General features: G+C 41.6%; 1 protein-coding gene across 2 annotated transcripts in view; it reads right to left on the reverse strand.

Annotated features, from left to right (window-relative positions):
- The window catches only part of LOC129703533 (erythroferrone-like), a 67,930-nt gene that overhangs the window by 29,309 nt on the left and 24,349 nt on the right, over positions 1 to 14,272 (reverse strand). Inside the window, exon 2 of one of the 2 annotated variants that reach the window (XM_055646089.1) lies at positions 2,080 to 2,190. In XM_055646089.1, coding sequence (XP_055502064.1) covers positions 2,080 to 2,190 — 111 coding nt within the window. Of the gene's footprint in view, positions 1 to 2,079; positions 2,194 to 14,272 lie in introns of both variants that reach the window. The other variant, XM_055646088.1, reaches the window with a different exon arrangement.

Here is a 14,272-nt window from a genome sequence, read left to right on the forward strand (position 1 = left end):
CAAACTCATTTACAAAAAAAATGTCCTCACTTCTAATTAATTCTCATATTCTATCATTCATCTATCCACTAGAGGTAATTTACAGTTAACCTGCCAACCTGCATGTTTTTAGGACATGGGAGGAAACTGGAGTAAATGCACACAGTTAACCCCACGCTGACAGCATCTCAGCGCAGCCCTTTCTCTGGTGCTGAGGCAGTAGCTCATATCATCATTTCAGATAGGCCACACAAAGGTCCCTCCTCGACACAGGGTGGTTCCTAGTAAAGGATATATCTGAGTAACTCATCACTCTCAATAATTAATTATTTTTGCATTTCCCTTATCGTCACACATGAACTATCTCTGACACTTCTCGTACTTTTCTAGATCTCTGTCTCCATCTCAGGATAGACATGCCACTGCCATCTTCTATAAATCCACTGACTCCCACAGCTACCACAAATGTACATCCTCCTGCACTCCCTCATGCAAAGATGCTATTCCTATTTACTCTGTCCCGCTTCACACCCTTTCTGCAGGAACTACTTCCTTTGTGACTACCTGGCCCACTTATCCCTCTCTATCCCCCAGACCTTGCCCCAGCAACTGTAGGAGGTGTAACACACCTATCCCTACATCTAATTTCTCATCAACACCCAGGGATCTAATCAGCCCAAATCACCTGCACATTTTACCAACCAAGCCTACTGCATTTGGTGCTAATGATGTGGCTTCCTCTACATTGGTGGACCTCAGTGTACAGTAAGTGACTATTTGCAGAGCCCCTATGCTCAGTCCACAACAGCATCTTGGCCTTTCCATTGCATTAATTGTAACTCACCTTCCCATCCCACACCTACCTATTTGCCCTTATCCTTTCCTATTACTATAGAGAGGTCGTTGAAAATGGAAGAGCAACATCATATATTCTGCTTAGATAGCTTGCAACCTAATAACATGAACAATTATTTTTTTTTGCAATTTCAGACAACCCAGTTCTAGATCGCACCTCCCCACACACTCTCCTGCCCACCAAATTTACTTCTCCTTTCTCTCTGTCTTTACCTTTCCCATCCCCTCAACCCGCATCAGTCCATCAACCCATCGCCATCTGATTTTTCTTATCACCTTCCAGCCTTTATCTCTCCTTATCCCCAATCATCTTTGACAATAAAACACTCTTGAGTCTTGAGTCTCATGAGTCTTTTGCATTCCTATATATTATAACTATTTCTTCGTCTTTATCAGTCCTATATCTCAACCTGAAATGTCAACTTGCACCTTTTGCCTCCACAGATTCTATTTGACCCGCTGAGCTCTTCCATCATCCTGTTTATTTAAATTTTTTTGCTGTATGTAAAATTTGTTCCACTGTCTGTATATATAGCGATTAACACTCTTGACACGATTCCAGCATCTATTATTTCACCATTGGGGATGTGTCTTTGCCTGTGTTGACTTCATGGTAACTCCCCTCTCAGAACTTTCCCTCCATTTTACACTGCACCTTTAAAAACCTCCATTTTCACCTTCTTGTTCAGTCTTGAGACCCACTGCTCATTTCAACTTCTGTGGCTTGGTGTTCACTTTTTGATAAATGAAGCAACTTGGGGTTTTTAATCCAAGTTAAAGGCACCTAACCCTCAAGGCAATCGGATACACATCAACTGATGAAACTGCAGATGTTGGGATAGAAATATCAGGGGCGCAAAAGCATAAACTTTAAGCAGCAGTGGAATTTAGAAGGTGGCTACGGGTGCACAGATTATAGCACCCAAAATGTTCATGTTAGTTTGGTCTAGGCTCGCAGTTGGGTCTAACCTGGTGTTGGTTTGTGACTATAAGCCCAATCTATTGAACCCATTCTATAGTGATATTACTTTCCCAAGCAACCAGACTTCACTTAGACCTTTTAATCTCACACACCATCACCCCAGGCATTTTCAGATTGACTCCTAGTGGTATATTAGGTCATGTTCACATTAAACAGTGGACATTCAGATTTCAAATGAGTTCATCCTAATTCCTCTTAAATATGCATGTGTTTCTGGCACATTGCCACCTCCTTGTCTCACCCAATGCCCTTGCAATGATTACCTGTGTTTTTCGTGCTTTCCCTTTATTCTTCTTCTTTTCATTGACACCCTTCTCTGAGTGCTCTACAAACAGAAGCCAGCTATCGCGTGGGTCCACAGGCAAATCCAGTAGCTGCTGGAGAGAAGGTGAAAAATGAGGCTGGAATTCAGATCCCGAGAAAAAAATACGAGTCATGGAATATAGTCATCAATTGGCAGGGACTGCAAAAGCTTTTAGAGAGCAAAGAATGAGCTAATTCAGGTAACATTTGGCAATGTGCCCTGCGGAACTTGAAACTTATTTTGTTACTATTTTAATATGAGCAATATTTACTACTCACATTCTTAGACTAAGCACAGGAGGGTTAAATAAAGAGAGGCTCTCTCAATTCTGGACCAACAGGCACACTCTGGAAAGGTGTACAAAGGGATAAGATATGCGTGAAAAACATTGCATTCCCTGGTCTAATGAGGAATGTATTAGATTCAGAGTTAAGTTCTCTCTGGTTAACAAATATTGGACATCAATAAACATTCTGGTGTATTTAAAAACTAAACGTTTCATGCAATGTAATAGGTCTGGAAATCTTTGAAGCACATTCCAAATGTTGGACAAACTGGACTTTCATCACAAAGCTTGGTCAGTGTCTGGATCACAATATCACCCAGTCCCAGATATGAAAAGACAGTGTGTGACCCTTTGTATCACCCAGTCCCAGAATGTGAAAGGACAGTGCGGAGCCTTCTTCACATGCTAAACTACTGAATACAAATGTTGAAGATTAAGGATGTTTGTGTGTTTACTGTGGATTTTTTAACTGATTACCAAACATACATTTAAATTTTGCTTCTAATTTCTTTATTACTCATGAATATTCTTGAGCGCAGGTGGGACGTTTTCATAGGGAAGAAGGGTTGGGTGTGACAATGTAACCCCCCTTAGCCCAGCCCATTGCTGTATTGCTTAGTGTGAATGAATAAGCCTTATTGTTTTCTTTGTTGTTTTTTTTCTGCTTACATTTCAGTCATTTAAAACGTAATGAATCATTTCAGAAAGAGCAGGGGGAAAGCACAGGGAGATTTATTAAGAGGAATTGTTGGCACTTCATGGCAAATTGGAATTTGTGAGACTTTGCAACTCACTCAGAAGCAGTTGGAATATGTCTGTTTGCGCGGGGCCAAGAACTCAACATTGTAAATATGGGCTTGAGGCATCAAGGGTGGGTTGGTAAATTGGCACTTGAGATTGGAACACTTTGGATGCTTACTTACACTAGCTCTTTCACATATCACTTTCAGCACTGCTTTCACACAATACTCTTTTTCAGTCCTTAACTTGAGAATCTCTGTTATGTATGAAATGAAATAATCTGTGCTCTGGCTGAATACTTTATTTTTCTCTCCCCTGCATGCATTTTTGAAGCGAATGCCTACTATGGAATTTCTCTCTCTCTCTCACTGCCCCCTCACCACTCCCAGCCTGAGACATCTTGAGCTAAAAATACCATCTGCCTCTTCCCTTCAGATCTGTACCTGCCAGTCTTGCTTTCCTTTAACAGGTAGCTTCAGATATCTTGAGGATACAGTACAAGCAAAGGTTTATGGAGTAATTCAACGGACAGGTAGCATCTATGGTGAAATAGGATAGGAAATGTTTCGGGACCCTTCTTTAGACTGAAACTATTGGGTGGGGTGGGGTAGGGTAACTGGAGTCGAACCAGCATCTTTGGTTCTACAAGCAAAAACATATTCTGGCTGAGAATCCTGTACATATCAGGAGAGTGTTTTTATTTAAATGTTACCAAGATTTTTCAGCATCAAAGTCCAAGTTCTTTGCAACTACATTAAGTGAATAATAGTCATATAATAATTGTGAGCACGTGCTTGATTGGCAATCAGAGGAGGTTGTGCAGTTAAGCCACTTTACTGGACATAACGCCACTAGTCCTCCTAATGGATTTAAAATAACATGGTTATTTCATGAGTTTAGTACCACTTGAAATTTATGAAATTTCCTGTCATAATGTTTTTCTTCTATATGTCCATTTACAAAATATACAATTGAAGTCAGTTATACTTTTGAATTTTCTTCTTAGTTAAATGTTATATATATTACCTGACAATTTGAACTATTTTCTCCTGAAATTTTGCCACATTTCTGTGCCTCATTTCATCTAGATCTAGTTTTAATGGGAATTGACAGAGAGCCAGGTGACCAATCCAATCTCAGAGGCAGAGTCACTCATAGATATATTGAAGGAGATGATGTATGTTCATTTAACCAGGGTTCTATTTTTAACTACTGCTCTCTGGTGTCTCCTGGTCCTTGTCAACCTCAGGAGTCAGGAGGAGTCAGGTTTGTTATGATTTACTCCAATTCCTGAGAAGCATGAGGAACAAGGGTGTTTCCAAAAGCCCCCAAAACCCACTTTATGGACTAACCTTCCACCTCAATTATTTCTAAACCGTCAAAACTCAACACAATATTGTCTCCAGGAGTGAACTGACCATCCATCTTCACATTCCCGCAATCATCCATTAACCTCACCATGAGCATCCCAAGTCCCTTGCAATCACCACTACCCAGCTTCTCAACTCCTTCCACCCAACACCAATGAAGCTCTTTATTCCTAGCTATACATCCATCAATCAGGGAACCTGTGTCCTGACCCGAAACGTCACCTCTTCATTTTCTCCAGGGATGTTGCCTGACCATCTGAGTTACTCCAGCATTTTGTATCTATCTCAAGGAACCAATACTACTGGGTTTTCGTGCTCAGTATCTTCCCTTATATTCTCTCGTCTGCATCGTCACGTTATAAATATTAGGGGCCATCGTTAACTTGATCTACCAAACCTAATTAATCTTTCCGAACAGAAAGGGTTTTTCTTTTTCATTGGCACTGCTTTGTAAACAGACTCCCAGATCACCTATGGTGTTTCCAATCATCTACAATTGACCATATGTCTCAATGGTTAAAGGTTAATATCTATTCCATAGTGTGGAAGAATATCACAGTAGCAATAAAACCTGTGTTAAATAGATATAAAAATATTAGTGAGGGGTGGGAGGTTTTGGTGGAAGGGGTAATTGCTGTCTAACTAAAAGAAATAAAATAAAGATAATTTCACAAGAGGAATAAAGGCCTCGTCTTAACCCCAGTTCGTCTCAGATCTGCATGTGTTTCTGGCACATGTGTAAATCAGACTAATGATTTTCTTTCCCGCTAAGATTGTTCCACCAACAAAATTTGGATTGGGCACTTTAGGCATTGTTACCAAGTCAGCCATACACTCGATGTCACTATTCATACAGCACCTATTTACACCTGTTTTGACATGAAGTGGAGCTCAACGCTCCATATCACAACCATGATGGAATCGTCTCACTTGAACTGCGAGTGCATTGTGCTAGTTTGTTGCTTCACTCGGTATTGAAAGGAAAACAAACTGACATCAGGGAGACTGCATGTCAAGACTGCCTGCAAGCTGCTGAACTACTAATTATACTAACTACTAATAGGGATGTCTCAGCAGTGAAGTTCAAGAAGGAACTGCAGCTGCTTGAAAATCAAAGGTAGACAAAAGTGCTGGAGAAACTCAGCGGGTGCGGCAGCATCTATGGCGCGAAGGAAATAGGCTGCTAATAACACTAAATAACTGGAGTTGGCTTTATGGTCTTGGCTGGCTATGCTCGGGATAAATTGGAGCCTTGGTCAATAGCAAAATACATGCCAACTGCAATGAGCCCACTCTCATAATTCTCAGCCCACATCCTTCTGGAACCTCTCTTATATGTTCACTGGCTCAATGTTTCTAATGCATTCATCACAGGTAGTAACATTCTACAGGAAAATCCTTGAACTGCTCCCCCCTTCATTGATCCTTATGGTTTCCATCAGCCTTATAAACAATAGGATCCAGGAGTTCTTATGGTTTTGTCAGGTTTCCTGCTCCTACAGTGCACAGGATGTACTTTCTGACATCTACCTCATTGACTTATGTGTCCCTTGTCATTTGGCTACTACTGTCTGGCTACTACTGGACGAGGGGAGGAAGGGCATGGATTATAAATTGAATATGGACCCATGGAAAGCCATGTCAGTCTTGTTTTAATGTACCTGTTTGGGGGTAAAATGCAATAATGCTATTCCAGATGACTGGATTTTTTTGTAGTTCTTAGAGGCATTATTTTGTATTATTCCGATTGGCATTGATATTTCACTGCACCTATATTTCTAGGCAATGGAACCTAAACAGCAAGTAGGGAGGTTGTGGATAGCATCAAGCAGGAAATTAGGGATGCGTGTAGCAAAGGGACAGCTGTTATCATGGGTGACTTTGATGGGCCAACCAAATTGGTAACAGCGCTGAGGAGGAGGATTTCCTAGAATGGATACGGGATGGTTTTTTAACCAATATGTAGAAGAACCAACTAGAGGGCAGGCCATCCTAGACTGGGTATTGTGTAATGAGGAAGGATTAGTTAGCAATTTTGTTGTGCAAAGCCCCACGGGCAACAGTGACCATAATATGGTGGAATTCTGTATTAGGATGGAGAGTGACATGGTTAATTCAGAGACCAGGGTCCTGAACTTAAAGAAAGGAGACTTTGAAGGTATGAGACGGGAATTGGCTAGGTTAGACTGGCAAATTATACTTAAAAGGTTGATGGTGGAGATGCAATGGCAAAGATTTAAAGACCGCATGGTCTTTAAAAATTTTCATCCCTGTCTGGTGAAAAAATAAACCAGGGAAGGTATGGCTAACCATGGCTAACGAAGGAAATCAAGGATAGTGTTAAATCCAAGGAAGAGGCATATAAATTGGCCAGAGAAAGCAACAAACCGGAGGACTGGGAGAAATTTAGAACTCAACAAAGGGGTTAATTAAGTGGGGGGGGGAGGGGGAGAGCATGAAAGAAAGCTTGCGAATAATATAAAGATTGACTGTAAAAGCTTCTTTAGATATGTAAAAAGGAAACGATTAGTGAAGACAAATGTAAGGCCCTTACAATCAGAGACAGGTGAATTTATAATGGGAAACAAGGAATTGGCAGAACAGTTAAACAAGTACTTTCGTTCTGTCTTCACTAAGGAAGACACAAACAATCTCCCTGAAATATTAGGCGATACTATTGGGCAGCTAACTTGCAAAAACTCCTGTATTGGATGAATGATGATTGCGACCACCTACCGACGTGGGTACACATGGAAAAGGCGAGTTCACGTCTCCCGTTGCGGTCTGTCCTATGCTCCCAACTCCCCCTTCCTATAATATCTGTGGGTGCAGTCCCAATTGCGCCCCTCTCGCTCAAGATATGGAGTCAACTCAGGAAAAACTTCGGTTTACAAGGCCCTTCCATCTTGACCCCACTGCTTAAAAATCACATCTTTAAACCTTCAAGTACAACCACGCATTCAAAACATGGCATAGCAATGGTATCAGTAGTATCAAAAACCTATACAAGGATGGCATCTTTTCGTCTTTTGCGGAGCTCTCGTCCAACTACAGCCTCCCAAACTCCCACCTTTTTCGTTTTTTCCAGATTAGGGATTTTGTGAAGAAGACATTCCCCCATTTCCCAAATCGCCCCCCTGAAGCCCTGACCGATATCATCTTAGCTCTAGATCCCAACCGGAAGAAATGCATCTCTGTTTTGTATAACTTGTTAGGGTCGGTTATATTGAAACCTCGTACCTCATTAAAAGCTGCGTGGGAGAGTGAGCTGAATACGAAATTAACAGACCAGCAATGGGACTCTGCCTTGGATTTGATCCATTCTTCCTCCATATGTGCCTGTCATGGCCTAATCCAATGCAAAGTCCTTCACAAAGTCCTCTACACAAATGCAAGATTATCTAGAATTTACCCCGCTGTTAGGGACACCTGCAACAGATGCAATCAATCCCCTGCCAACCATATCCATATGTTTTGGTCTTGCCCTAAGCTAGCAGCCTTTTGGAGGAGTGCTTTCGACTTGATAAGCAGAGCCTACGGCCAGACTATTCCTCCAAACCCACTGTCAGCCATTTTCGGTACCCCTCCCAACACCAACCTCTCTGTTGCGGTGAAACGGGTCCTAGCTTTTACAACCTTGTTAGCCCGGAGACTGATCTTGCTTAACTGGAGGCTCACCTGTCCCCCGACACACGCCCGCTGGATTAAGGAGGTGCTTTACAATTTAAAGCTTGAAAAACTTAGGTTCTCTCTCAAAGGCTCTACCAAGACATTCCTAGATACATGGAACCCTTTCTTGGAACTTGTTAACTCTCTCAACTTGTCCCCGGACTCGGAAGAGGACTGAGTGCTCTCCACCATTGTTCTGCTCTACTGCAGCTGCTCTCCCCTTAACCCCCCCCCCCCCACCACACATTAATTTAATTACTTACTTATTTACTGTTATTAGTGACCCCTTTTTTCTTCTTTTTTTTTCTCTTTAGTACTTTTTGTTTTGTTTATCTTACCATATTTGTGTGGATGTGTACGTATGTGAGTGTTGTTTGTCCCCGTTTGGTTCCGACCTGATTCGGGTGGGTTGAAGGTGGGTAAGGGTAAGGGCTTTGAGGGTCGCTTACATACTGTTGCACAATTATGCCTTGACTGTCACTGTCTGTTATCATTGTATGTATGCTGTGAAATTCAAATAAAAAGATTTAAATAAAGATATGTAAAAAGGAAACGATTAGTGAAGACAAATGTAAGCCCCTTACAATCAGAGACAGGTGAATTTATAATAGGAAACAAGGAATTGGCAAAACAGTTAAACAAGTACTTTGGTTCTGTCTTCACTAAGGAAGACACAAACAATCTCCCAGAAATATTAGGGGGCCGAGGATCTAGTGGGAGGGAGGAACTGAAGGAATTTGTCAGGAATGGTGTTAGGTAAACTGTTGGGACTGAAGGCAGGTAAATCCCCAGGGCCTGATGGTCTGCATCCCAGAGTACTCAAGGAGGTGGCCCTAGAAATCATGAATGCATTGGTGATCATTTTCCAATGTTCTTTCGACTCTGGATCAGCCTTACATCGGTAGTGGGAAAGATGCTTGAGGCGATTATTAAAGATGTAATAGTGGCGCATTTGGAAAGCAGTGACAGGATCGGTCAAAGTTAGCATGGATTTATGAAGGGGAAATCATGCGTGACTAATCTTCTGGAATTTGTTGAGGATGTAACAAGTAGAATGGATAAGGGAGAGCCTGTGGATGTGGTGTATCTGGACTTTCATAAACTCTTTGACAAAGTCCCCCAAAAGAGATTAGTGTACAAAATTAGAGATGGAATTGAGGGTATGGTATTGACATGGAAAGAGACTGGTTGGCAGACAGGAAGCAAAGAGTAGGAATTAACGCGTCCTTTTCAGAATGGCAGGCAGTGACTAGTGGGATGCTGCAAGGCTCGGTGCTGGGACATGTTATTTATAATATATATTAACGGCTTAGGCGAGGGAATTAAATGTTTGCGGATGACACAAAGCTGGGTGGCAGTGTGACCTGCGATGAGGCTGCAGGGTGACTTGGATAGGTTGGGTGAGTAGGCAGAGGCATGGCAGATGCAGTATGTGGATAAATGTGAGGTTGGTGGCAAGGACAGGCAGGCAGGTTATTATCTGAATGGTGTCAGATTAGGAAAAGAGGAGGTGCAACAAGACCTGGGTGTGCTTGTACATCAGTCACCGAATGTAAGCATGAAGGTGCAGCAGGCAGTGAAGAAAGCTAATGGCATGTTCGTCTTCATTGTGAGAGGATTTGAGTTTAGGAGCAAGGAGGTCCGACTGCAGTTGTACAGGGCCGTGGTGAGACCGCACCTAGAGTATTGTGCAAAATTCTGGTCTCCTAATTTGAGGAAGGACTTTATTGCTATTGAGGGAGATTCACCAGGTTAATTCCCGGGATGGCATGACTGACATGATGAAAGAATAGGTCAACTGGGCTTTTATTCACGGGAATTTAGAAGAATGAGAGGGGATCTTATGGAAACATATGAAATTCTTAAAAGACAGGCTAGATGCAGGAAAAATGTTCCCGATGTTGAGGGAGTTCAGAACCACGGGTCACCTTTGTAGAATAAAGGGTAAGGCATTTAGAACTGAGATGAGGAAAAACATTTTACCCAGAGAGTTGTGACTGTGTTAAATTCTCTGCCACAGATGGCAGTGGAGTCCAATTCACTGGATGTTTTCAGGAGGGAGTTAGATTTAGCTGTTAGGGCAACAGAAATCAAGGGACATGGGAAAAAGCAGGCACATGGTACTGATTTTAGATGATCAGCCATGATCATTTTTAATGGCTGTGCTGGCTCGAAGGGCCGAATGGCCTACTCCTGCACCTATTTTCTATGTTTCTATGTTTCCATGTTTAAACATGTGGAGTGTCGGAACATATGATCAAGCAACATAAAGCCTAGAAACATAAAACATAGTAACACAGAACTTGCATCTATGGAACCACACTATCACGCAACATGAAGCCCTGGAACATAACATCTAGAATCAGCAATGTTCACAAATCAACAGGAGATTAGATCTTGCTGACTCACCCCTCTGCATTGGACCACTGGTACAATAAGAACACATATGTCATGCTAATCCTTAACGACTAAACTCGTCAATCAACACCATCATCAATTTAAACATCACCAGACTCAGGGAATTGGGTTTCTGACCATCCCTATGCAAATTGATCTTTGACTTCCTTTTCAGTAGCAGTACTAATTGGCAATATGTCTCTTCCTCGATGACCATCAATATAGGAGCAGTTCAAGTCTGTATGTTCAATCCCCTGCTCTACTCTTTCTATACCCATAGATGTGTAGCCCAGGCACTGGTCCAACAGCATCTTTAAATTCACCAATGACAGCACTGTTGATGGACAATAAAGGATAATCATGAGCCCGAATACAGGAGGGACATTGATAATCTGATTGAATAATAATCGTGCTCTCAGTGTTAGCAAGACCAAAGATTGTTGATTTTTGACATTTCACTCCTGCCATCAGGATCCTGAAAACTGTAACGTCCATGTTCAGGAACAGCTTCTTCCCAACAACCTTCAGATTAGTGAACACATCGAACCGACTAAACGTCGAACTGTTCAAGAACACTTTCTCCCCAGCAACCACCACACCCTTGAACACTGCACGACACTATAACCACAATTCTACTTCGGCAACTATGAACGACTTTGGAGATATTTTGTTTTTGCATTGCTATGGTCTTGTTACCCAGGATTATTGATTATTAATTTATTGTATTATTGATGTATATTTATTGGTGTGTTATTGCTTTAATAGGCCTATAAATCTACTGCGAGTAAGAATGCCATTGTTCCATTGCCAGTACATATGACAATTAAACATTCTTGACTTGATTTAGAAACCTAGAAACAAAAAAAATCACAAGTAATAAAATAGGAGCTACAAATCGAACCAAGCAAGATAATACTAAGGCACATAGAACCTAACAATATATAGCCAAGCAATGTGGAGCCCAGAAAATAGAACACAGCCAGACAGAACCACATTGATTATTTGGACAGTGGAAGTAGAATTATAGAACTTAGAAAAATAAAACATAGAAAATATATAAAACTAAACATCGACATGTAACCCAGCAACATGGATCCCAGAAAAGCACCAACATAGAACCTCACAATATAAAACTTAAAAATATGGAAACTTGGAAAAGTAAATCTGAAAATCCTAGAACCACAAAATATACAAGCCAGAAAAATAAAATAATTAAAACATTATAACTAACAACATTGAGCCTAGCAACGTAAAACCTAGAAAAAGATGATTGCATCATTGATCATGGCATCTTAGGCAATCCCCTGGGATAGAAACATAGAAACATAGAAATTAGGTGCAGGAGTAGGCCATTCGGCCCTTCGAGCCTGCACCGCCATTCAATATGATCATGGCTGATCATCCAACTCAGTATCCCGTACCTGCCTTCTCTCCATACCCCCTGATCCCCTTAGCCACAAGGGCCACATCTAACTCCCTCTTAAATATAGCCAATGAACTGGCCTCAACTACCCTCTGTGGCAGAGAGTTCCAGAGATTCACCACTCTCTGTGTGAAAAAAAGTTCTTCTCATCTCGGTTTTAAAGGATTTCCCCTTTATCCTTAAGCTGTGACCCCTTGTCCTGGACTTCCCTAACATCGGGAACATTCTTCCTGCATCTAGCCTGTCCAGGGATCGAGGATGATTTGCATCCACTCCAGTTCATTGGCCTTTTGAATAGTGGATCAGGTAAACTCTAAGAAAGGTGAGACAGGAGGCATGGCAGGGCAATTATTTTGGGAGGTGAAGCATTCCTTCTTCCATTTATGCTGGGTTTCTGAGTAGTACAGTCCATGATAAATGTTTCTTCACAATTTTAAGTGGTTACAGGCTAGAGATTCACAGGAGTCAGGGACGTTATATTTTTCCACAGAGCTCAGAGAGGACTTCAGGATCTATGTCTAGAAATGTGATGCATGTGGTCTGCACATTGGAACTGATCGAATGTAGTGTAGGTTCAATGATGAGAATGTTCCCTTTTCCTGCCAGTGGATGTGGAAAACTTTGTCCTGGGAATGGAAGTTTTTCATCAGTCAAATGCTGTACTCATGCACTGAAGACGATGGTTATTTTCATCTTTGATATTCGGCTGTCTTGTTGGTTCTGCGATAGGTGAAATGGTTCAAGTTTTCTAAGGTCTTGTCATGGACCTTTATTATCAGATGTCAGCGTTGAAGCAAGCTTGTAGAAAACAACTGTTTTACACATGTCAATTCGCCTGTGTGTTTCAGTGAATGAGTTCATGATGACTTGAAGCCTGGCCCTTGAAAATGTGTATACACAAATTGCACACTGAAAGTCAACAACAGAAATTGGAGTTGGTTTGCAGTGGAAGCAACATGGATTGAACAATTTCCTTTTTGTCATATAGACAAAAGCCTATTAGAGTTGAGGTGTGGCAATGGAGCTAGAAAGCTATAGAGATCTTGGAGTTTAATTTAGATAAATATGAGGTTGAACTTTGGGAATTTGAGCTTGTTAGGACCTTCACAGTGAATGGTAGGGACTTGGGGAATGTTGTAGCGAAGAGGGATATAGTAGTACAAGTACATAGTTTCCTGAAAGTGGATTAAAAAAGAGGTGGAAAGCGCGGTGAAGAAGGCTTTTGGTGGAAAGACCTTCATCAGACAGGGAATTGAGAATAGAAATTCAGACATCATATTATAGTTGTACAAGACGCTGATGAAGCCACACTTGGAGTATTGTATTCCGTTTTAGTCACCCTGTTATACGAAAGATGCTGTTAAGCTGAAAAAGGTGCAGAGAAGGTTTATGAGGATGTTGCCAGAACTCATGGACCTGAGCGATAGGGAAAAGTTGTGCAGGCTAGGACTTTATTCCTTGGAGTGCAGAAGGCTGAGGGGTGGTCTTACAGAGGTATATAAAACCATAAGGGAAATAGATAGGGCAAATGTGCAGAGTCTTTTACCCAGATAGGGAGATCAAGAACTGGAGGGCATAGGCTTATGGTAAGAGTGGAAAGATTTAATAGGGACCTGAGGAGCATTTTTTTCACGCAGCAGGAGATAGGTATATGGAACAAGCTGCCAGAGGCTGTACATCACTGATCTAGTGCCGCCGCCAGGGCAACAGGCCTTTAAGGCCAAGATATGACATCATATTTTTAAGAACTTGATACTTGAAAGTTACAAGATGGCTACAGAAACATGGCCATTATTTGTACTGCCGTAAAATAAACCTATTCAATCGTTGCACTCTTTTACTTATATATGATTGTGTTTATGTATTGTATGATTTTCATGGATTGTATGCAAACAAGGTGCTGCACTGTATCTAGGTACATGTGAAAACACAGGTAATAATAAGATTTTTAAGACATTTGGACAGATACATAGATAGGAACGGTTTAGGGGGATAATGGCCAAATGCAGATAAATGGGACTAGTTTAGATGGGACAACCTGGGCCAAAGGACCTGTTCTCATGCTGTACAACTCTATGACTCTGAAATGGGGGGGGGGGGGGGGGGGGGGGGGGGGGGATGATTCAGCTTTGCTTAACATGAGTTTGCACTGACGTTTGCTCAGTTGCTGACAGTTGAAATCATGTAGCAGCATAGAAAGGGGTTGAATCTCCGAAGGCCAAATTTGCGTAGTCCCTCTCAAAGGATGTATTCAAAGGCTTTTGTG

Source organism: Leucoraja erinacea, chromosome 14, assembly GCF_028641065.1.
Source record: "Leucoraja erinacea ecotype New England chromosome 14, Leri_hhj_1, whole genome shotgun sequence".
NCBI classification, from domain to species: domain Eukaryota; kingdom Metazoa; phylum Chordata; class Chondrichthyes; order Rajiformes; family Rajidae; genus Leucoraja; species Leucoraja erinaceus.